Below are 22,167 nucleotides of genomic sequence, written 5' to 3'. Positions count from 1 at the left end.
AAGAGGGCCCAGAGCTGAGCGCAGAGAGAAGGGGCTGCCAAGGAAGCCGCTCAAGAGGGGAGGGAGGCCAGAGAGGAGTGTCCCCAGGAAGGAGGCAAAGCCCAAGTGATGGAGTGGGGAGAGGGGGGGAAGTGGCCGGGGTGAGGTTACCAGAATTCGTGGCTTCTGTCGTCTGGAGCTGGAAGTTGGTTTGGAGTGGCTCAGGAGTGAGTGGCGAGTGGGGAAGTGAGCGCTGTGTCTGCTCAGCTCTGGGGAAGTGCGGCTCGGAAGGGGAATAGAGTGCTGCCACTGGCTGGCGGCTGTGTTACTCCATCACCTTTACTTAGCTTCTGCACTGGAGGAAAGTACAGTGTGGTTCTGGATGCTGATTGGAGGGATCCAGTAGACAGGACTGGAAGGGATAGGCCTAGGACACTCCTGGAGAACTGATGTTTGGGGAAATGCGGGCTGTTGTTGGTTTGCTCCTATAAGAGAGGAAGGAGGGGGTAAGCACTAATGAAAATAGATGTGAGTATTTAGCGGAGGGGACTGCCTGCCTCGGGACACCTTTTCTCCCCTGGAAGTACTGGGCAAGACAGTGCAGTGTACCTGGCGAGAGCGGGAGGGCAGGTGGCAGACAGGAGATGCAGACGCTGGGAAAGCGGCCGGTGAGCCTGCTGGGGGGAGGGCAGCGGTCATGGTGACGGTCACGCTGGTGTGCCCGCGTGGCGCTGCCAGGCACTTCTGCCCAGCTGGCTTGTCGTGATGAAGAGGACGGGACTCTGGGCCTGCACGCCAGCTCTACCCCTTTCCCGGATGTGAGCCTTAGTCTCCTCGAAAAGGGACAGTGGTAGCGCCTGCCTTGGGGAGTGGTTGTGAGTGAGTGAACGTGTCTGTGCAGTGCTTAGAACAGTGCCTGACCCATAGTAAGTACTGTTAAGTATTCCTTAAGGAGAGAAGAGAGAAAGGTACCATTAGACCTAAAGAATTAGATTTATTTTCATTGGAGGGAAAAAAAAAAGTCTCTCTCTGGTCAAAATAATTGTTTAGAAGATTTTTTCCTGGTCCTTCAAGGCCAACAATTGAGCACTAACTTTCTGAATTTTATTCTTTGGAACAGTGTGAGATAACTTACTTGGCAGATGTTTCTGCTCAGTTACTTTCATTGTCAAAAGGCTAAAGCTAGTCATGATTTCTTTCAACAACTCCTTTAGAGCAGGTGTGGAAAACTTGGCCTTTGTTTCCAGTCACTGGCGAGGCTGTAGGTGTTTCAGCCTCTGTGCTGTCTCCATCCGTAAGGGCCGGGTGAGGGAGACGGTGTAGGGCGAAGAGCCAGCGCAGAGAGCAGTGATCAGAAATCGGGGAGCAGCCGTTGGTAGTCCCCGTGCTTCCGTACCTGTCGGTCAAGGTCAGGCGGAGGGTGAGAATAAGATACTGACGGAGAAGGACTTTGAAAACCAAAGTGTTTCATGTTCACAGCATTGTTATTAGAAATCGTCTTTGCTACCGGCTTCCTCATAAATGCCTGGCAGATTAATGAGGTGATTTGAGGTGTGTAATGCGTTTTGAGTTTCTTTGGAGAAAGAGTACAGCACATGCCAGGTGCTCCTGTTCCACGAGGAGCTGAATAAGTCACAGCGGAGCTAACTTTGTTCTCAGTGCCACATGCTGAGTATCACAGCAAAACCAAGGAACTTTAAAAATAAGGTTCTTGTCTTCAAAGAACGTAGTCTTCACAGGGCAATGCAGTGTGCACACAGGATTATTTAGTATGACGTGGGGCTGAGTACAGGTTGTGCGGTGCTGCCAGAAAGTACCAGAAGTTACAGAGGGAGACTGGAGGGGCGCTAACTGCTTTTCTTCGATGGCTTTGTCCATGCAACATTCATTTCCACTGCTGGTTTACGGGTGATCCTGATGCTTAGTGAGAAGCTACAGAATGGTTTGTGATCGTCTATGTTGAGCTTGACAACCACACTCCATTTTATAGTCTAAGCAGAAGGGGAGAAAACCTGAAAGATGGTAAGGGATAAGAATGCAACCCTGAGTATAATCCAGTCCACAGTGGTTTTAGGATGCTTGCTGCTGAGATAGGCATGCAAACATTCTACATCTACAGTGTTATTCATTTATTTATGTATTCAAGATTTATTTATTTATTTATTTGAAAGGCAGAATTGCAGAAGCAGAGAGAGAGAGAAGGAGAGGCAGAGAGAGAGAGAGAGGTCTTCCATCTGCTGGCTCACTCCCCAGCTGGCCGCAATGGCTGGAGCTGATCCACTCCGAAGCCAGGAGCCTAGAGCTTCTTCATTGTCTCCTATGTGAGTGCAAGGGCCCAAGAACTTGGGCCATCTTCTACTGCTTTCCCAGGCCATAGCAGAGAGCTGGATCAGAAGTGGAGCAGCCAGGACTCGAACTGGTGCTGATATGGGATGCTGGCACTGCAGGTGGCAGCTTTGCCACAGCACGCCGGCCCTTCTACAGTGTTTTATTCTAGATCTTTCCCCTAACTTTTTTTTTTATTTGACAGGTAGAGTTATAGACAGTGAGAGAGACAGAGAGACAGAAAGAAAGGTCTTCCTTTCATTGGTTCACTCCCCAAATGGCCACTACAGCCAGTGCTGCCCCAATCTGAAGCCAGGAGCCAGGTGTTTCCTCCTGGTCTCCCATGCGGGTGCAGGGGCCCAAGCACTTGGGCCATCCTCCACTGCCCTCCCGGGCCAGAACAGAGAGCTGGCCTGGAAGAGGGGCAACTAGGGACTAGAACCTGTGCCCATATGGGATGCTGGCGCTGCAGGCAGAGGATTAACCAAGTGAGCCACAGTGCTGGTCCCTCCTCTAACTTCTTTACTACAAAAAGAAAAAACTTTAATTGTGTACACTCAGAATTTCCATAAATTCTTTTATGTACCCCATGTAATATAGCTGGAATTATTGCAAATTTCTAAGTGGAGAAATAGACATTTAACATTTGATGGTAATTATAGCGCCAAAACCTAACATAATAACTAATCCTCCCAATTTTAGTTTTATCTCTCAGAGTATTTGAGGGTCATTCAAAAGTTCATGGAAAGGGGCTAGCACTGTAGCATAATGGGTAAAGCCGCCACCTGCAGTGCCGGCATCCCATAGGTGTAGTGGTTCAAGTCCTGGCTGCTCCACTTCTGATCCAACCCTCTGCTATGGCCTGGGAAAGTAGTAGAAGATGGCCCAAGTCCTTGGGCCCCTGCAACCATGTGGGATGATCTGGAGGAAGCTCCTGGCTCCTAGCTTTGGATCAGCACAGCTCTGGCCATTGCGGTCAGCTGGGGAGTGAACCAGCGGATGAGCGGATGGAAGACCTCCCTCTGTCTCTCTCTCTTTCTCTCTGCCTCTCCTTCTCTCTTTGTGTAACTCTGACTTTCAAATAAAATAAATCTTGAAAAGAAAAAGTTCATGGAAAAATATAGTTAAAAGATATGTTTATTTTAGTGTGAAAAGTTTTTGAGATCCATAGTTTTTTCATCACATGCATTTTTCATGAATTTTGTGCAGATCCCTTGTATGTGTGAATTTCAAATTCTTTTGTACAAAATAAGGTTTATCATCTTTCTTTTTTGGCTAATTAGGTAATTGACTTGAGAGGTAGAGAGCTCCCATCTGCTGGTTCAACGCTCAGGGGACAGGACCTGGGTGCTCACCAGGGTGGCAGGAGCCCAATTACCTGGACCATCAGTGCTGCCTCCCACTGTGTACATTAGCTGGAGTTAGGACCTGGATTTGGGAGTCAAACCCAGGCACTCTTATGTGGGGTATGGGTATCCTAACCAGCCAAATGCCCACTCATGAACTTGGCATTTAATTCCATTTTCCACAAACTTTTCCAAGTCCTTCCATATATAAGCTGGAACACCTGGACTGTTTCTAACTCCCTTTGATTTTTTTTTTTTTTTTTTTAAGATTTTATTAGAGTTACAGTGAGAGGGAGAGACAAAGAGAAAGGTCTTTCTTCATTTGGTTCATTCCCCAAATGGCCTTAAAGGCCGGAGCTGCACCAATCCGAAGCCAGGAGCCAGGTGCTTTTTCCTGGTGTGCCATATGGGTGCGGGGGCCCAAGCACTGCTTTCCCAGGCCACAGCAGAGCGCTGGATTGGAAGAGGAGCAGCCGGGTCTTTTTTTTTTTTTTTTTTTTTTTTTGACAGGCAGAGTGGACAGTGAGAGAGAGAGACAGAAAGAAAGGTCTTCCTTTTTGCCGTTGGTTCACCCTCCAATGGCTACCGCGGCTGGTGCAATGCGGCTGGCACATCGTGCTGATCCGAAGCCCGGAGCCAGGTGCTTCTCCTGGTCTCCCATGCAGGTGCAGGGCCCAAGCACTTGGGCCATCCTCCACTGCACTCCCGGGCCACAGCAGAGAGCTGGCCTGGAAGAGGGACAACCGGGACAGAATCCGGTGCCTCGACCGGGACTAGAACCCGGTGTGCCGGCGCCACAAGGCGGAGGATTAGCCTATTGAGCCGCGGCGCCGTGCAGCCGGGTCTTGAACCAGCACTCATATGGGATGCTAGCGCCACAGGCAGAGGATTAACCTACTGCGCCATGGTACCAACTCCCTCCCTTTGATTCTTTAGCCACTCATCCTGCACCTGATATCCTACTTCTTTAGTCCTGTACACTGCTATCAGGAGGTAGCAGAGAGGGAATAGTGGTTACCAGAAAACCATACTGGCGCCAACCTTGTAGCACAGGGGACAAAGCTGCCACCCACAATGCCAGCATTCCAGTGGGCACTGGTTCATGTCCCAGCTGCTCACTTTTGACCCAGCTCCCTGCTAATGGCCTGGGAAAGCAATGGGAGATGGCTCAAGTGTTTGGGCCCCTGGTTCCTGGCTTTGGCCTGGCCCAGCCCTGGCCATTGTGGCCATTTGGGAATGAAGCAGCAGATGCAAGATGTCTGTCCCTCTCTCTGTAACTCTTTCAAATCAATAAGCAAGTCTTAAAAAAAGAAAAAGAAAACCATGTATTGGCAGGGCTGGGGGGGTGAGTGTGTATGTAGGCATTTAGCCTAGTGGTTAAGATGCTCATAACCCATATTGGAGTACCTAGGGGTAATATCCTGTTTGGGCTCCTGTCTCCAGCTTCCTGCTAATGTGTACCCTGAGGGGCAGCAGTGATGTGTCCAATAGTTGGGTCCCTGCTACCCATGTGGGAGACCTAGTTTGAGTGTGGGCCCTGGCTTCATCCTGGCTCAATGGTGGCTCTTGAGGGCATTTGGGGAGTTTACCAGCAGGTAGGGGCTCTCTCTTTCTGTCTGTCTCTCAAACCTAGAGAGAGAGAGAGAGAAAGGAAGGAAGGAAAGAAACGAAAGAGGAAGGTAAGAAAGAAAAGAAAGGAAGGAAGGAAAGAAAAAAAAAAAACCACCATGTTGGAATCCCCCAGGAGGGAGCGGTGACAAAGTTACCCTGGTTTTCCCCGTACTAGTCTAGGCTTCCTTACTTGAAGGGCCTTCTCGTTTGTTCTCTGGCTAGGTTTGGGAATATTTTCTTGACCTTTATGCTTCAAATTAGCCTTGCAGATTGGCTCAAAAATATCTCAGCCTTCAAAGATGTTCTTTTACCTTCAAAATTATAGACCATTCCTATGCTTACCCATGCCTGCAGTCCCTGTCATTACGCAGCGAGAGCACAGGACAGGTGCTGGGCATAATCTAATAAAGAGATCATGGAAGTGAGGGGCAGAACTGATTGTATTCGGTATCGGCTCAATACAGGATTTCAGAGGGACCTCCTTTAATGTCTCCCCACCCCCGAGGCCCAAATTATCGGAGTGTAGCCTCATTTCCCTCCGGGTTTGAAGTCGGTGTGTGTGTGTTACATTTCAGCGCCATTGTTTGCCATCCTAGCCGACTACCAGGTAGCTGCTGTGGATTTGCAGTAGCCAGTGGTTCCAAAGCATCGGCTTGAAGAAAAGAAACACCAGTTTTGGAAGGTTTTTCTATTCAGAAACAGACAGACATAAGGGGCAAGCGTTGGTTCTCTGCCTGCTGCGTGGGCATGGGCGGGCGGCTGTGTGCGGGGCAGGAGGTCTCAGTCACCCCAGAGCCTGTGGCCAGATGTGACCATCAGCCTGTCCTTTAGCCCTGGTGGAGGCTGAGGAGTGACCAAGCCGCTGCTTTCAGATTTGGCTAGTGCTCTCACTTTGATCCTGTTGTAAGGGTTTGGTTTTTTTTTTTCGGTCTCTGTTTGTGCCCCTGACTCTTTCTGGGTGGCTTTTCTCGTAGTGTGCCCTGGAGATGCGAGATTTTCCTTTGGCAGCAGGAGGCACACACCCAGAGAATGCTGGAACTGCAAGGGGAAAGGACCTATTTCCACAGCAAAGAAAAACCAAGAGGAAAAAGGCATACAGGTTGCCAGCGCTAAAGGACGCACCCGGCAAGCCGTGGGCCCCTGGCCCTGCCCCCAGCAGCCGTTTCTGCTGCAGCCCGAGAGGAACTCGGTGAGCCCGTCCCTGACTGTGACTGCAAGCTCAGGATTTCAATCAATGCATTCCAGTAACCCTAAAGTGAGGAACTCTCCATCAGGAAACACACAGAGGTAAGTGAGGGCCAGGGCCTGCACCTGCTGCCCCCTCGGGGCTGTTCCACTCCCGGCAGGGACAGGGTGTTGAATCAGAAGCAGATGAGACTCAAACAGGAAAGGACGAGACGCTAGATTAGCAAACAGGAATAGGGTGTAGTGAACAGGCCGTGGCATCGTCAAGGCTTACGTTCGAGTTTCCGATGTTTTTTTGGTCCATCGTCCCCGGACCTCTCCCCATCCTCGGCCCCCTCCTTGCCAAAGCACAAACAAAAGAACCTTAAAGACAGTTGGCTGAGCTTGGCAGCTGAGGGGCCGAGGCCTGGCGCGGGGAGGCCCGAGGTCCTAGAAGAGAACGCCGGCCCCGACTCCCACTGAGCGGCTTGCTCTTCTGTTCCAGAGTCCTGAAATCTCCTGAAATCCTTATTTTCAAGGAGTCTTTCCCTCGGGCCCCGGGGCCGTGGCGGGGTGTGTGCCGTGGTGTCGTGCTGCTTGTTGGGAGGGATTAGTGTCCGGGAGGATTTCCCTAACCTGACAGTCACCAGCGGGGTTTCCTCCTGCCCTCCTGGGGCTGCTCGCCTTCTCCAGCAGGGAAGCGAGGCCCTCATTACAGCTGTTCCTTGTCATCAGCCTGCGGGTGGGTAGTGTTTTGATCTTCACGACGCCTGTGTGTTGACTCTGAGCCAGGCCCGGTGTGAGAGTCGCTTCTCTAAGTACATAGAAACAGTTGTCCATTATTGACAGAGGCCCCAGAGATGGGTCCCCGGGTGCCGCCTGGTTCCCGAGACCCGGCAGGCCGCTCCGCTGCATCCTCCCTCTGTTGGTGGCCCTGAGACAGGAGCAGGGCTGGAAGGCCGAGGGGGCACGGGGTGGGGGGGTGGCTAGTTAGTCCTCAGGGTCTCCTTGACCTGCAGCGAAACTGCTGCCCCCTGGCGTGTGCTGACCAGCTGAATGTGGCGTCTGATCTCCCTGTTATTTGTTTCTTCTAGTAGCCCTAAGTCAAAGCAGGAGGTGATGGTCCGTCCCCCTACAGTGATGTCCCCATCTGGAAACCCCCAGCTGGATTCCAAATTCTCCAATCAGGGTAAACAGGGGGGCTCAGCCAGCCAATCCCAGCCATCCCCCTGTGACTCCAAGAGTGGGGGCCATACCCCTAAAGCACTCCCTGGCCCAGGTGGGAGCATGGGGCTGAAGAATGGGGCTGGAAGTGGTGCCAAGGGCAAGGGGAAAAGGGAGCGAAGTATTTCCGCCGACTCCTTTGATCAGAGAGATCCTGGGACTCCAAACGATGACTCTGACATGAAAGGTATGTCTCTAAGCTCTTTCAGACTCCGAGGGCAGTAGGTATTCCTGAGGGAAGGCCTCTGGCATTTGCCGAGAGCCAGAGCAGGCAGCCAGGCGGGGAGAGCAGGGATCAGGCTGAGGGAGGCGCACAGCTAACGGTGAAGTTCCTTCTCATTTTTCTACCAGCTTGGAACTACCCTGTCGAAGGGCTCTCAGGCGTGAGGCTGCCTGTGCTTTAGGGGTTGTGGAGGCTGTTTTACGGGCCCAGCTGGCCTGTCTGCATCTTTCTGGCCTCCGTGCTGTTCGCACTGCCGTTCGGAGCCAGCAGCTCTGGTCTTTTATGCCCATGGTCTCCACCGCAGCAGTTCCTCTGCACCCTTCCTCTTCCTCATCAGCGTAAACCTCCGAGGCCTGGGTCTGGTGCCCTGCGGCCACTTTGGCAGACTTGTAGACACACGAGGAAGCCGGTGGCCCTGGCACTGGTTCACATTTGTCACAGCTGATTTCCCTGTGGCACGAATGAGTAGCCCAGGTGTGGTAGAGATTTGAGAGGCACCAGCATGGAGTGAGCCCAGTGGGACGTGGGACCAGTGGCTGTGGTTTTACGCCTTTTAGCCTCCTCGTATAAGAGCAACAGTCGTAAAGCCAGAGTGTGGAGTTAGTATTCGAGGAATGGGAGAGGACTCCTGGGCCCAAATTAGAAGTGAAAGCCTGAATAGCCTCCCCTACCCTTGCTCAGGGGCTTTGGAGGTCTTTTGTGAGTGCCAGCACGGTGCTGGGGGCCGAGGGTGCCGTGGTCAGCCGAACAGGGGCTCTCCTCAAGGGTTTGAGAGTGTGCAGACCTCGGTGACGACTAAGCCGTTACCGTGGATCCTGAGATGATGAAGTGCGGGAGGTTGGGGGCAGTGAGCTCAGGTAGCGGGGGTGTGCAGTCAGGGCCAGGGGGCCCGGGGGTTTTCCAGGAAGGAGGGACGTTTATTGATTTTAAGGATGGACGAAAGTTAGAGAAGTGAGGTGGTGGGAGAAGCATGCTTTGGAATTAGGGAGACTAAGAACAGTATTTGAAGTTCCGGGGTAGAGGAGATGATTTCCTCTTAGTACGGTGCTTGCTTTCTCCTTGAAACTCTCGGGGGTTTATGTTGTGCTGCTGTAATGCTGGCAGATGACAGGAAGTGTTCTTTCTATGATGATGAGTCTTCTCATGCTTTCAGAATGTAATTCTGCTGACCACATCAAGCCCCAGGAGGCCCAGCACACACCCCATTCGATGACCCCATCGGCTGCTACGGCTCCCAGGTCTTCCACCCCTTCTCACGGCCAAACTGCTGCCCCAGAGCCTACACCTGCTCAGAAGACCCCGGCCAAAGTGGTGTATGTGTTTTCTACTGAGATGGCCAATAAGTAAGTTGCTGGTTGGGTCTTGCTGTTGGGGACCAGAGTTCTCATCCCATCCCAGACTCACCTCTTCTTTACACCTGCGTACTATCATCTCTGAAAGTTGCAGCACAGAACGAGGGGACATAAAATGTAAGCATCACCAGTCCCACGCCCAGAGGCAGCCACTGACAGCTGCTTGCCCACCTTCCTTTCAGAACTTTTTTGTGCTTGTACAAACACACGTTTACCTTTTCTAAACACAGAAGAGTTGGTGTTGCATGAACATACTTCCATGAGCTACTTACGAATTTTTTTAAAGGTTTATTTATTGAAAGAATTACACAGAGAGAGAAGGAGAAGGAGAGAGAGAGAAAGGTCTTCTGTCAGCTGGCCACAATGGTTGGAGCTGCGCCAATCCGAAGCCAGGAGCCAGGAGCTTCCTCCAGGTCTCCCAAGTGGATACAGGGGCCCAAGCACTTGGGCCATCTTCTACTGCTTCCCCAGGCCATAGCAGAGAGCTGGATTGGAAGTGGAGCAGCCGGGACTTGAACCAGCACCCATATGGGATGCTGCACTGCAGGCGGCGGCTTTACCCACTATGCCACAGTGCCAGCCTCAATGATTCTTTTTTACATTGTGCAAGTATGTCCACTCTAGAATAATTAGAAAATGTCACTAAAAAAAGTCCCTAGGATTCACAGAGATAGCTACTGTGAATTCTGTTGTTAGTGGATAGATGAACAATGGATTCTATTTGTCAGACTTGGGTTTCTGATTTTTTTTCACTTTAAGATTTTTGTTTTTAGTTAAGGTAAAAAGTGAGTCTTGACAGCCTTAAGCTGTCAGTAGGTGTTGGAAGATTTTGAACTGTTTTCTAGGATACTCTGGAAGACACCCACGACAGTGGATTGGTTTGAGGAAAAAATCGTGATTTTCGTTCTTTGTCTCTTAATGTCTCTTTGGGAATTGGCTGATGGCTGTTTTCTAATTTTAGAAGTTTGATGTTAATGATAAACAGAAATACTGATAGGAGTTTCTCCAGATTCCTTCTCCTGCAGCATTTCTGATGTTCTTTGTGCTACTCCTCTCCCTCCCTTCTGAGCTCTGTCAGGGAAATTTGGGTTGGTAGACCAGAAGCCTCAGTGTGTGTTTCTTTTTTTCTCTCTCATCCCCCACCCCCACCCCCGCTGCAGAGCTGCAGAAGCCGTGCTGAAGGGCCAGGTTGAAACCATCGTCTCCTTTCACATCCAGAACATTTCCAACAGCAAGACAGAGAGAAGCACAGCCCCTCTGGTATGTCACTCAGAACAGGGTTCTGGCGGGAGGGTTCCGGCGGGAGGGTTCTGCGGCGACTGCAGGGGCAGGCGGTGAGCTTCTCAGAGTCTTACTGAGAGGAGCTGCCTTCTGGGCACTGAACCCAATTCTGGCATTCTGGGGTTTTAGGAATACCGCACCAACCAGCCTTTTCATCCTGGATGGTCGTAGATTGATGACTCACCAGGGAGAAGATGATGCAAAATAAACGAGTTTTTCAGATATTTTTGTGTTGCCTCCATGTAACTGTCTCTGGGAGAACCCAAGTTCAGACCTTAAGGACAGAACAGTTTAAAAAAAATATAATAATTGCCGGCGCCGCGGCTCACTAGGCTAATCCTCTGCCTTGCGGCGCCAGCACACCGGGTTCTAGTCCCGGTCGGGGCGCCAGATTCTGTCCCGGTTGCCCCTCTTCCAGGCCAGCCCTCTGCTATGGCCCGGGAAATGCAGTGGAGGATGGCCCAAGTGCTTGGGCCCTGCACTCCATGGGAGACCCGGAGAAGTACCTGGCTCCTGCCATGGGATCAGTGCGGTGCGCCGGCCATTGGAGGGTGAACCAACGGCAAAGGAAGACCTTTCTCTCTCTCTCTCTCTCTCTCTCTCTCACTGTCCACTCTGCCTGTCAAAAAAAAAAAAAATATATATATATATATGTGTGTGTGTGTGTGTGTGTATATATATATATATATATATATATATATAATAATTAGCACTCTCAAGTTAGTTGAAGAACAGAAAGGGCCAGCATTGTGGCACAGGGGATTAAGCTGCCTCCTGCAATGCTGGCAGCCCATACGGGTGCTGTTTGTGGAGTCCCAGCTGCTCCACACTAATGTGTCTGGGAAAGCAGCAGAAGGTGGCCCAAGTGCTTGGGCCCCCGCATCCACTTGGGAGACCTGGAGGAAGCTTCTGGCTTCTGGCTTTGACATGGCCCAGCCCCGGCCACTGCAGCATTAGGGAATGAACCAGCAGATGGGAGATATCTCTCTCTCTTTGTGTTTCTCTACCTCTCCCTCTCTCTCAACTCTGCCTTTCAAATCAATATATAGTTAGAGAACAGAGAAAAAAGTGATAACTGAAATTACAGTCTTAGAGTATATGATGATAATACCATAATTAGTCTCAGTGACTTTCAGAGTGATTCTTATCCCAAAGTGAGAGGGCTGTTGAATGCTTTGCATTGCTTCATATTTCAAAAATGATCATTAATATTATTCTGTTTCCTATCTGGATCTTAAGCAGCTACTGTAAACTACTTCAGAAAAGCAGACAGTGATTACTTAATGCATGTAGTTCCCCAAACTGAACCGGAAGCTTTTTCCTGCGTGGAGCATTATCAGTCCAGTGCACGCAATGCTGTGGCACAGTCCTTTCTTCTCGAGAGCATAAAATCTAAAACTGGGATGAATCTTAAACATGGAAGAAGTTAAGTAGCGATACGTGAACAAAGTAACAACTCACGATCAAACAGATGGCATCCGTGTGCATCTCTGTGGCTTCACAGAGCTTGGGCTGTGCTGGACCTAGAAAAAGAATTTCACATTCCCCACACATCTGCACTACTCAGGGGTAGAGGATGGATATAATTGTATTTAAACCACTGATTGTCCTGGAATGCACAGGGCACGTTGCAACACAAACCAACCTCTCATTGATTTAGTGACAGTTCTTAATACAGTTATCACCTCCATCTTCTCTAATACCGAAAGGAAATCAGAAAAGGAATTAAGAAGGGAATTGAAAGTAATCCATCGCTCCACATCTGAAATGGAAAGGGTGGCACTAAACAGTTTCTTCTATCATGGTTACCTTATATGAAATCAATACCCACTGCATCAGACCCACAAAACCTGACTAACAAAACCATACTTAAAGTGGCACTAAAAGGAAAATTAGGGTGACCTCCATACTCCAGTTCAGAAGCAGACTCGGATATACTGTTTTCAAAAAAATTATTTATTTGTGTTTGAAAGGCAGAGTGACAGAGAAAGGAGAGATAGTGATTCACTTCTCAAATGGCCATAACAACTGGGGCTGGTCCAGGCCAAAACCAGGAGCCTGGAACTCCATCTGGGTCTGCCATGTGGGTAGCAGGGGCAAAGCACTTGGGCTATGTTCTGCTGCTTTCCCCTGGCTTAGCAGGGAGCTGGATTGGAGTGGCACAGCCTGGACTCGAATCCAGGCTGTAATATCAGATGCTGGCATCACAACCAGCAGCGTAATCTACTAAGCAATAGAGCTGATTCCTAGGATACACTTTTTTTTTAAATAAAGGTATATTTGCCGGCGCCATGGCTCAATAGGCTAATCCTCCACCTAGCGGCGCTGGCACACCGGGTTCTAGTCCCGGTCGGGGCGCCGGATTCTGTCCCGGTTGCCCCTCTTCCAGGCCAGCTCTCTGCTGTGGCCCGGGAGTGCAGTGCAGGATGGCCCAAGTGCTTGGGCCCTGCACCCCATGGGAGACCAGGAGAAGCACCTGGCTCCTGCCATCGGATCAGCGTGGTGCGCCGGCCGCAGCGCGCCAGCCGTGGCGGCCATTGGAGGGTGAACCAACGGCAAAAGGAAGACCTTTCTCTCTGTCTCTCTCACTATCCACTCTGCCTGTCAATAAATAAATAAATAAATAAATGTATATTTATTTGAGAGGTAGAGTTACAGACAGAAGGAGAGAGAGAGAGAGAGAGAGAGGGAGAGAGGTCTTCCATCCACTGGTTCACTTCCCAAATTGCTGAAACATCTGGAGCTGGGCTGATGTGAAGTTTGGCCCGGAGCCAGGAGCCAGGAGCTTCTTCCGGGTCTCCCACATGGGTGCAGGGGCCCAAGCACTTGGGCCATCTTCTACTACTTTCCCAGGCCATAGCAGAGAGCTGAATCGGAAGAGGAGCGGCCGAGACTAGAACCGGTGCCCATACGGGATGTTGGCACTGCAGGCAGAGGCCTAACCTACCTCGACGCAGCTCCAGGCCCTGGAATACACCTGTGAATGTCCAGAGTCATGGGTTCAGCCAGTCCTACCCGCAGAAATCCGTACCGACAGACGAGTGTGCACGGGTGTCCCCAGCTGGAACATTTACATATATTTATGTATAATGAGGTGTTTTATGAGTATATAACATGAACTATTCATGTCCACAAATACACATAATGATTTGTGCAGGTCTGCACACAAGTAAGCATTGCAGGAAGTCGCTGGGGAGGTGAGCAACAGCGGCAGGTTTAGGAATAGAGACCCAGTGGAGTAAGTGAACAAGTAGGAGCAAAGGAACACCGAAAGGGATCAGGGTGCTCACTGGAGGCTGGTGAGAGCCTCAGCGACGGGGGAGCCTGGCCGTCTGTTCTAAAGTGCCCTCCAAAGTCTCAGCAGAGCTAAGGTCGAGACCTGAGACACGGTGTGTCCCAACGCTGCCCGTGTCTGCAGCACCTGTCATAGCAAGTGTGCTTTTACCCAGGACTGTGTACCGCAGTGGTGCTTAATAAATAATAGTAAGGCAGTTGTCCAACCTGTTCAGAATGGCAGTCTGCTGTCTTATTGGAAAGAACAGATCAGGAGACACCCTGAACTAGATAGCCTCAGTTCTCCGCAGACGCTTCCTGCCTGTGGATTACCTTACTGCCGTCAATGTCCAAACTCTTATCAAATACAGAATCTCTGATCATGAACTGAAAACAGAAACCAGAGAAGTCAGGCCCCTGGGAAACTCAAGGAGGGCCGCACCTCAGTAGTCACCGAGCCAGAGGGGACGTTGGAACGCAGCGGCCTAACTCGCTGCCTCCGGCTGGTGGAGCACAAAGCTGCAGGTGCCTCTCTCTGTCGTTTAGCTGGAGACATCAGAGCTTCTCGTGGACCACGGGATGGCTGCGTACCCAGCCGTACTTTCAGGGAGAAGAAAAAGGTGTTGGGTGCAGCCTCTCACATACCAAGGAACTAATCTGTCCCTGGATCAGAAACACATTGCAGACAAGTGATAGCAAACCAGTTCCTCGAAATAGATACTCAAATGTGTGCACTTTGGCAGGGTGGCTCTCCCCAGCATGCTTGTAAAGTTATTGAAACCTAATCCTCAGCCAGAGAGAGTGTCATTTGACAGTAAAGTTTAAAAAAAAAAAAAAAAAAACCAACTAATAGAGTGGTGGTACGCATGAGAAATTTCTGCAGCAAACATCAGCCTGGACTGATGTGATGGGGGAGTCCTTTACAGCGTATCTTACCCTTTTAATTCCCTTCCACTCAATTCACCAGTGATCTCAAACATCTTGTTTTCCTTAGAACACACAGATATCTGCCCTTCGGAATGATCCCAAGCCTCTCCCACAGCAGCCCCCGGCTCCAGCCAACCAGGACCAGAATTCTTCCCAGAACACCAGACTGCAGCCAACTCCACCCATTCCGGCACCAGCACCCAAGCCTGCCGCGCCCCCACGGCCCCTGGACCGGGAGAGTCCTGGGGTAGAAAACAAACTGATTCCTTCTGTAGGCAGTCCTGCCGGCTCTACTCCACTGCCCCCAGACGGTACCGGGCCAAACTCCACGCCCAACAATCGAGCAGTGACGCCTGTCTCCCAAGGGAGCAATAGCTCTTCAGCAGATCCCAAAGCCGCCCCGCCTCCACCGGTGTCCAGCGGCGAGCCCCCCACGCTGGGAGAGAACCCCGACGGCCTGTCTCAGGAGCAGCTGGAGCACCGGGAGCGCTCCTTACAAACCCTCAGAGACATCCAGCGGATGCTGTTCCCCGATGAGAAAGAATTCGCAGGAGGACAAAGTGGGGGGCCCCAGCAGAATGCTGGGGTATTAGATGGACCTCAGAAAAAACCCGAAGGGCCAATCCAGGCCATGATGGCTCAATCCCAAAGCCTAGGTAAGGGACCTGGGCCCCGGACAGACGTGGGAGCTCCGTTTGGCCCACAAGGACATAGAGATGTGCCCTTTTCTCCAGATGAAATGGTTCCGCCTTCTGTGAACTCCCAGTCCGGGCCCCTAGGACCCGACCACCTGGACCACATGACTCCCGAGCAGATCGCGTGGCTGAAGCTGCAGCAGGAGTTCTACGAAGAGAAGAGGAGGAAGCAGGAGCAAGTGGTTGTCCAGCAGTGCTCCCTCCAGGACATGATGGTCCACCAGCACGGGCCGCGGGGAGTGGTCCGAGGGCCGCCCCCTCCGTACCAGATGGCCCCTGGAGAGGGCTGGGCTCCCGGAGGCGCCGAGCCGTTTTCTGACGGTCTCAACATTTCCCATTCTTTGCCCCCGAGGGGCATGGCTCCCCACCCCAACATGCCCGGAAGCCAGATGCGCCTCCCCGGATTTGCAGGAATGATAAACTCCGACATGGAAGGGCCGAATGTCCCCAACCCGGCTTCGAGACCAGGTCTCTCTGGAGTCAGTTGGCCAGACGATGTGCCAAAAATCCCAGATGGTCGCAACTTCCCTGCTGGCCAGGGCGTCTTCAGTGGGCCCGGCCGAGGGGAGCGCTTCCCAAACCCCCAAGGGTTGTCAGAAGAGATGTTTCAGCAGCAGCTGGCAGAGAAGCAGCTGGGCCTGCCCCCGGGCATGAGCATGGAGGGCATCAGGCCCAGCCTGGAGATGAACAGGATGCTCCCGGGCTCCCAGCGCCACATGGAGCCTGCGAGCAATCCCATCTTCCCTCGAATCCCAGTCGAGGGCCCTCTGAGTCCTTCCAGGGGCGACTTCCCGAAGGGCATGCCTCCGCAGATAGGCCCTGGCCGGGACCTGGAGTTCGGGATGGTTCCTGGGGGGATGAAGGGAGACGTGAACCTCAGTGTCAGCATGGGATCCAACTCTCAGATGATACCTCAGAAGATGAGAGAGGCCGCGGCGGGCCCGGAGGAGATGCTGAAGCTGCGCCCCGGGGGCTCGGACGTGCTGCCCGCGCAGCAGAAGATGGTGCCTCTGCCCTTCGGGGAGCACCCTCAGCAGGACTACGGCATGGGCCCCAGGCCGTTCCTTCCCATGTCTCAGGGTCCAGGCGGCAACAGTGGCTTGCGGAATCTCAGAGAACCAATTGGGCCCGACCAAAGGACTAACAGCCGGCTCAGTCACATGCCACCACTACCTCTCAACCCTTCCAGTAACCCCACTAGCCTCAACACAGCTCCTCCAGTTCAGCGCGGCCTGGGGCGGAAGCCCTTGGATATATCTGTGCCAGGCAGCCAGGTGCACTCCCCGGGCATGAACCCTCTGAAATCTCCCACAATGCATCAAGTCCAGTCACCAATGTTGGGCTCACCCTCGGGGAACCTCAAGTCCCCCCAGACTCCATCGCAGCTGGCAGGCATGCTGGCGGGCCCAGCTGCCGCTGCTTCCATTAAGTCCCCCCCTGTCTTGGGGTCTGCTGCTGCTTCACCTGTCCACCTCAAGTCTCCATCACTTCCTGCCCCATCGCCTGGGTGGACTTCCTCTCCGAAACCTCCCCTGCAGAGTCCCGGCATCCCTCCGAACCATAAGGCTCCGCTCACCATGGCCTCGCCAGCCATGCTGGGAAATGTTGAGTCAGGTCAGTATGTCTGCGTCCTTTTAGTCGGCCCTTGTCGCTGGGGACTGCGAGAGCCTGATTTGGTTACTTTAGGAAAATGGGTGTCGTAGCGCAATCACGTAGCTGGAGACGGCGGCCTTTGCTGAAATGGACGTCTTTGTGGCAAGGTGCATAGTTGGCACTTCCATGGGCTTATGCACAAGTGTCCATACCTGGCAGAGAATGCGTATGTCAGGTGGGACTATTGAAAGGAGGAGGGGAGGTGGGAAACATGTCAGTTCACAGAATAGTTTCATTTGTGCGGTGGACATATGCTGGTGAAATAAGATGTCTTAACGGTGGATAAATGTGGCCTCTTCAAATGCTGGACCTGCCTGTTCCAAGGGGCCACCCTCAGGTCGGGAGATCCTGAGTAGAGTGCTGAGCAAAGAGAGGGGAGGCGGGCGCTGCGTGATTTGCATGGTCTCGTAAACGCACGTTGGCCTCAGCGCGTGGCAGCCCTTCCTGGGGATCGCGCTTCTCACAGGTCCGCTGCCATCTCTCAGTGTTTTCTTCTGCGGAGAGCCTCTCGCTGATGATGGTGGTTTTGTGAATGAGACCAGAGGTGGTCAATGGGAGTAGCAACAAGGGGTAAATACTAGGTTAGTGCCGTCTCCACTTGAGAACGACTAAAATCAGAGTGAGACGGGAGATTTATCCTGCCAAGCTGAAATGCCTCTCTGTTGGGTGGCAGCTCACGGAGCAGTGTGCTGGAGGAGCCCCCTCAGCCCTTTTGAGTGCAAATGTCTTGCTTGTGGAAATTCATCAAGAATGCTGTAGGGTGACGTGGTTAGTACCTGGGGTTGGATCAGTAGACTGGCTTCCAGGCATGCTAACACTCGAGGTGAATTCTAAATTGTGATTGGCAGGGGAAAGAGATCCACTTTTTTCACGTTCTTTTCAGTGCAATGGTTGTAAACTGTGTTTCCCCCAGGCTTGAACTGATATTTCTAATGCATTCCCGGCGTGTTTGTCTGCACATCTGCTGCCCTGTCACCTCCGTGTCACATGGCGTTGCCTTGTGTGCACACGCAGAGCTTGACTACAAGATTGATGGCTCGTGTCCTGGCTCCAATAACACTACCCTATTCACCTGTCTCCTGGCCTTGCCGGTTCATAATCATAGGGCCCGATAGCCTTCAAGAGGAATCTAATTCCCTGCTCATTTTTTGTTTAGGTGGCCCGCCGCCTCCTACAGCCAGCCAGCCTGCCTCTGTGAACATCCCCGGAAGTCTTCCCTCCAGCACACCCTACACCATGCCTCCAGAGCCAACCCTCTCCCAGAACCCACTGTCTATTATGATGTCTCGAATGTCCAAGTTTGCAATGCCCAGTTCCACCCCGTTATACCACGATGCCATCAAGACCGTGGCCAGCTCAGATGACGACTCCCCTCCAGCTCGTTCCCCCAACTTGCCATCAATGAATAATATGCCGGGTAAGAGAGCCAGGACGAGAAGATGCAGATTGGTGCTAAATGAAAGAGAGCTTCTCCAGGTGCATTCTCAGTGGCTGCAGTCCTAAATAGGTGGAAGTTCAAGTTGAAAAATGCACCATGCAAATTAGTTTCAGGACTTCAGAGTTAAAGTGCTTGACTAGAGGGATGTTTTATGAACTGTGTGTTTGTTTAAAAAGAAAATTCTGATGCATCTGGCTACCTGGGTGGCTTTTGTTTGTTTCTTTTTTGGTCTTGTTATAGCAATACTGAAAGCAGTTTCTTTTCCCTCCTTCCTTCCTTTCTTTTTTTCCTTTTTAAAAAAGATATATTCTTTTGGAAGGCAGAGTTAGAGAGAGAGATCTTCCATCCACTGGGTTACTTCTCAAATGGCTGCAACAGCCAGGACTGAGCCAGGCTGAAGCCAGGAGCCAGGAGCCAGGAGCTCCATCTGGGTCTCCCGCGTGGGTGCAGGGGCCTATGTAGTCAGGCCGACTTCCGCTGCCTTCCCAGGTGCATGAGTGGAGCTGGATGTGAGGCAGAATAGCCAGGTCTTGAACTGGCACTCTGATAGGGGGTGCCAGTGTACCACAGTGCCCACTCCGTTTGAGAAAAGGCCTGTTTGGTTTCTGTCTCGCCCAGCTGTTGGTTTGTGTGCTGCCAGATGTCTCACAGGCTTACTGATGGCAAGCCTTGGGTGTCATGTTTAAAGACACAGTCATTTTTTATTAATTTGATCATTGTAGTGTTTCTGAGTTACTTTTCGGTTAAGTTGTTTCTTTTGGTGTCTTTGTTTTTCTAGGAATGGGCATTAACACACAGAATCCTCGAATTTCAGGTCCAAACCCCGTGGTTCCGATGCCAACTCTCAGCCCAATGGGAATGACCCAGCCGCTTTCTCACTCCAATCAGATGCCCTCTCCAAATGCCATGGGACCCAGCATACCTCCTCACGGGGTCCCCATGGGGCCTGGCTTGATGTCACACAATCCTATCATGGGGCATGGATCCCAGGAGCCTCCGATGGTACCTCAAGGACGGATGGGTTTCCCCCAGGGCTTCCCTCCAGTACAGTCTCCTCCACAGCAGGTTCCCTTTCCTCACAACGGCCCCAGCGGAGGGCAGGGCAACTTCCCAGGAGGCATGGGCTTCCCAGGAGAAGGCCCCCTCGGCCGCCCCAGCAACCTGCCCCAAAGTTCAGCAGATGCAGCACTTTGCAAGCCTGGAGGCCCAGGCGGTCCTGACTCCTTCACCGTCCTGGGGAACAGCATGCCTTCCGTGTTTACAGACCCGGATCTGCAGGAGGTCATCCGCCCTGGAGCCACCGGCATACCCGAGTTCGACCTGTCCCGCATTATTCCATCGGAGAAGCCCAGCCAGACACTGCAGTATTTCCCTCGGGGGGAAGTTCCGGGCCGCAAACAGCCCCAGGGTCCTGGACCTGGGTTTTCGCACATGCAGGGGATGATGGGCGAACAGGCCCCCAGAATGGGACTCGCGTTACCTGGCATGGGAGGGCCAGGGCCAGTGGGAACTCCAGACATCCCTCTTGGTACCGCTCCGTCCATGCCGGGCCACAACCCAATGAGACCACCAGCCTTTCTCCAGCAAGGCATGATGGGACCTCACCATCGGATGATGTCACCAGCACAATCTACAATGCCCGGCCAGCCCACCCTGATGAGCAATCCAGCTGCTGCCGTGGGCATGATTCCTGGCAAGGATCGGGGGCCCGCTGGGCTCTACACCCATCCCGGGCCTGTGGGCTCTCCAGGCATGATGATGTCCATGCAGGGCATGATGGGACCCCAACAGAACATCATGATCCCTCCCCAGATGAGGCCCCGGGGCATGGCTGCTGACGTGGGCATGGGTGGATTTAGCCAAGGACCTGGCAACCCAGGAAACATGATGTTTTAAGCTGCTACGATTGGATGTTGCCGACCCTTGTCAAGATGAGATTCCAGGAGCCCCTACTATTGGTCATGCAATAGGCGAGCAGAGACCCAGGGGGCTGCTTCGGGGGAGGGGGGAGCTCGAGAATGTATGGATTTACCTGAAAACAAATTATTCATTTAATCAACAGGTGTGTTTTTTTTTAAGATTTATTTTTAAAGAATTATTTTTGTGGACTTGGGTATCCCATGATGGCACCTCCTCTTGGGAATTGTAGCCGTGCTTTGAGAATCGCCATCGGTCACGTGTTGCACCGTTCTCTGTATGTTTACGTCCTCTGGACTGGCTTCTCCCAGGATTCTTTTTGTGTTTTTGATTTGGGCTTTTTGTTTTTCTGTTTTTTTGTTTTTTGGTTTTTTTTGGTGTACTGTACTATATTGTAAAAGGGATTTTAGCAGAGACGTTTGGCCGTGGGGCAGGAGGGGAACGGCGGTGCTGCGCTGTTTCCTTTAGGTGGAGAATCCATCTTCAGACCTTTGGACTATTTTCTTTCAACTCCAGTGTATAGTAAAACCAAACTACGACCTCAGAGCAGAGTATTAATGAAAAGCACAAAAAAAGGAACTAAGTTCAGCGAGGGGTGGGGGGAGGGGGGAGCTTTTCTTTTTAAAAATAACGAAGTTTAGGACGTTGGGTTTTCAGTTCAAGTGCTCTTCAGCACCGCCCGTCTCCCGCAGTGGACACACCCGCCGTGACACTTCTCTCTTGTGTGCCCTCCCGCCCCCGACCCATCTGCCCTTCGGTCAAGTGTGTTTCCTTCCCGCGTGCCCCCTCCCACTGCGCCCCCGCCTCCCCGCCCTCCGTCTCCCTTCGGCAGCTGCACTACATCGTGTTTTTCCGGGGAAGTAAATCTCGCGAAGGCTCGCCTCCCGCGCCGGCCGGCGGGCGTCCCGGCTGCGGCAGGGCCAGGGCTGGCCTTGGGATGCTGTCTGCTCCTCTCTGCCCCGTAGTCTGGCCCCCAACATGCTCTTCCCTGCCCACCTTGTGTTCCGTTCTCCTTTTATTAGGACTTCCCAAGTGAATTTTATTAATGTGGGAGTGGAACAGATGCTAAAAGCTATCCAGGATTTTGTTTTTCTGTTTCAAATTTTGTGGTTCCTTCCCTCTCCTCCCCCTCCCGTGCGTAAAACGTTCTGTGTAACCTCCATTAAATTTGGTACAAAACCACTCGCCAGAGCTGTGGTGTCAGAAAAATGAAATATATTGTTTCTTACAAAACTGCACTGCCGTCTCTGTTCATTTGGTCTCCTGTGGGTTCCTGACAGAGCATACTGGCTGCCGGGCGCCCCAGGAGCGCCGGGTCTGCGCCCTGGTCAGTAGGGCGACCAGGAAAGTGTGGGAAAGGGCCTTGCGTGAAGCGTGTCCCTTAGTCACACACCATCTGTGTGTCTAGAGCAGCCCCAACCCTGGTCCCCAGATCTGAACTGGGCCACAGAGTAACTGATGGTCTTCATTAGGAATTTTCATAAGAACTGATTTAGGGGCAGCAAGGGATCCAGGAGGCCAGAGGTGTATTTTTAGTCACTTGGCCAAGCTAGGAGATGTCCCTGCGTCTTCCTAAGGTGAGCTGTTTTGGCTCTACTTGCAAGGCGCGAGTGCTCACGGTCCCTGGGTTGCTGCAGCCTGCCTGTGCCTTCCCTGCCTGCTCTGTCACCTCTCAGCCGGGCGCTGCCTGTGCGCAGAATACGCCCCAGCCCACATGCCTTCAGCACAGCTGTGTGTGTGTGTGTGTGTGTGTGTGTGT

General features: G+C 52.2%; 2 protein-coding genes across 2 annotated transcripts; both read left to right on the top strand.

Annotated features, from left to right (window-relative positions):
• Positions 1-6,247: 6,247 nt before the first annotated feature.
• On the top strand, positions 6,248-6,454 carry LOC138850554 (uncharacterized). The gene has a single exon (XM_070077782.1). It carries the CDS (start codon positions 6,248-6,250, stop codon positions 6,452-6,454), a length of 207 nt encoding a protein of 68 aa, XP_069933883.1.
• Positions 6,415-21,641, top strand: BCL9 (BCL9 transcription coactivator). The gene is made up of 7 exons (XM_051858741.2): positions 6,415-6,548; positions 7,520-7,836; positions 9,026-9,215; positions 10,385-10,484; positions 14,773-17,014; positions 18,210-18,470; positions 19,270-21,641. The coding sequence occupies exons 1-7, from the start codon at positions 6,496-6,498 to the stop codon at positions 20,385-20,387; spliced, it is 4,281 nt and encodes a 1,426-aa protein (XP_051714701.1). The 5' UTR covers positions 6,415-6,495; the 3' UTR covers positions 20,388-21,641.
• Positions 21,642-22,167: the final 526 nt, after the last annotated feature.

The sequence above is a fragment of the Oryctolagus cuniculus genome, chromosome 7 (assembly GCF_964237555.1).
Source record: "Oryctolagus cuniculus chromosome 7, mOryCun1.1, whole genome shotgun sequence".
NCBI lineage: Eukaryota > Metazoa > Chordata > Mammalia > Lagomorpha > Leporidae > Oryctolagus > Oryctolagus cuniculus.
Note: the sequence above shows the minus strand (reverse complement) of the source record. Positions and strands in the feature narration are given on the sequence as shown.

Excerpts from the sequence above, each read along its gene's own strand:
- LOC138850554 (XM_070077782.1), top strand. The coding sequence starts at position 6,248 with ATGCGAGATTTTCCTTTGGCAGCAGGAGGCACACACCCAGAGAATGCT.
- BCL9 (XM_051858741.2), top strand. The coding sequence starts at position 6,496 with ATGCATTCCAGTAACCCTAAAGTGAGGAACTCTCCATCAGGAAACACA. Across the intron at positions 9,216-10,384 it reads TCTACTGAGATGGCCAATAA|AGCTGCAGAAGCCGTGCTGA; the intron begins GTAAGTTGCTGG and ends CCCCCGCTGCAG. Across the intron at positions 10,485-14,772 it reads AGAGAAGCACAGCCCCTCTG|AACACACAGATATCTGCCCT; the intron begins GTATGTCACTCA and ends TGTTTTCCTTAG.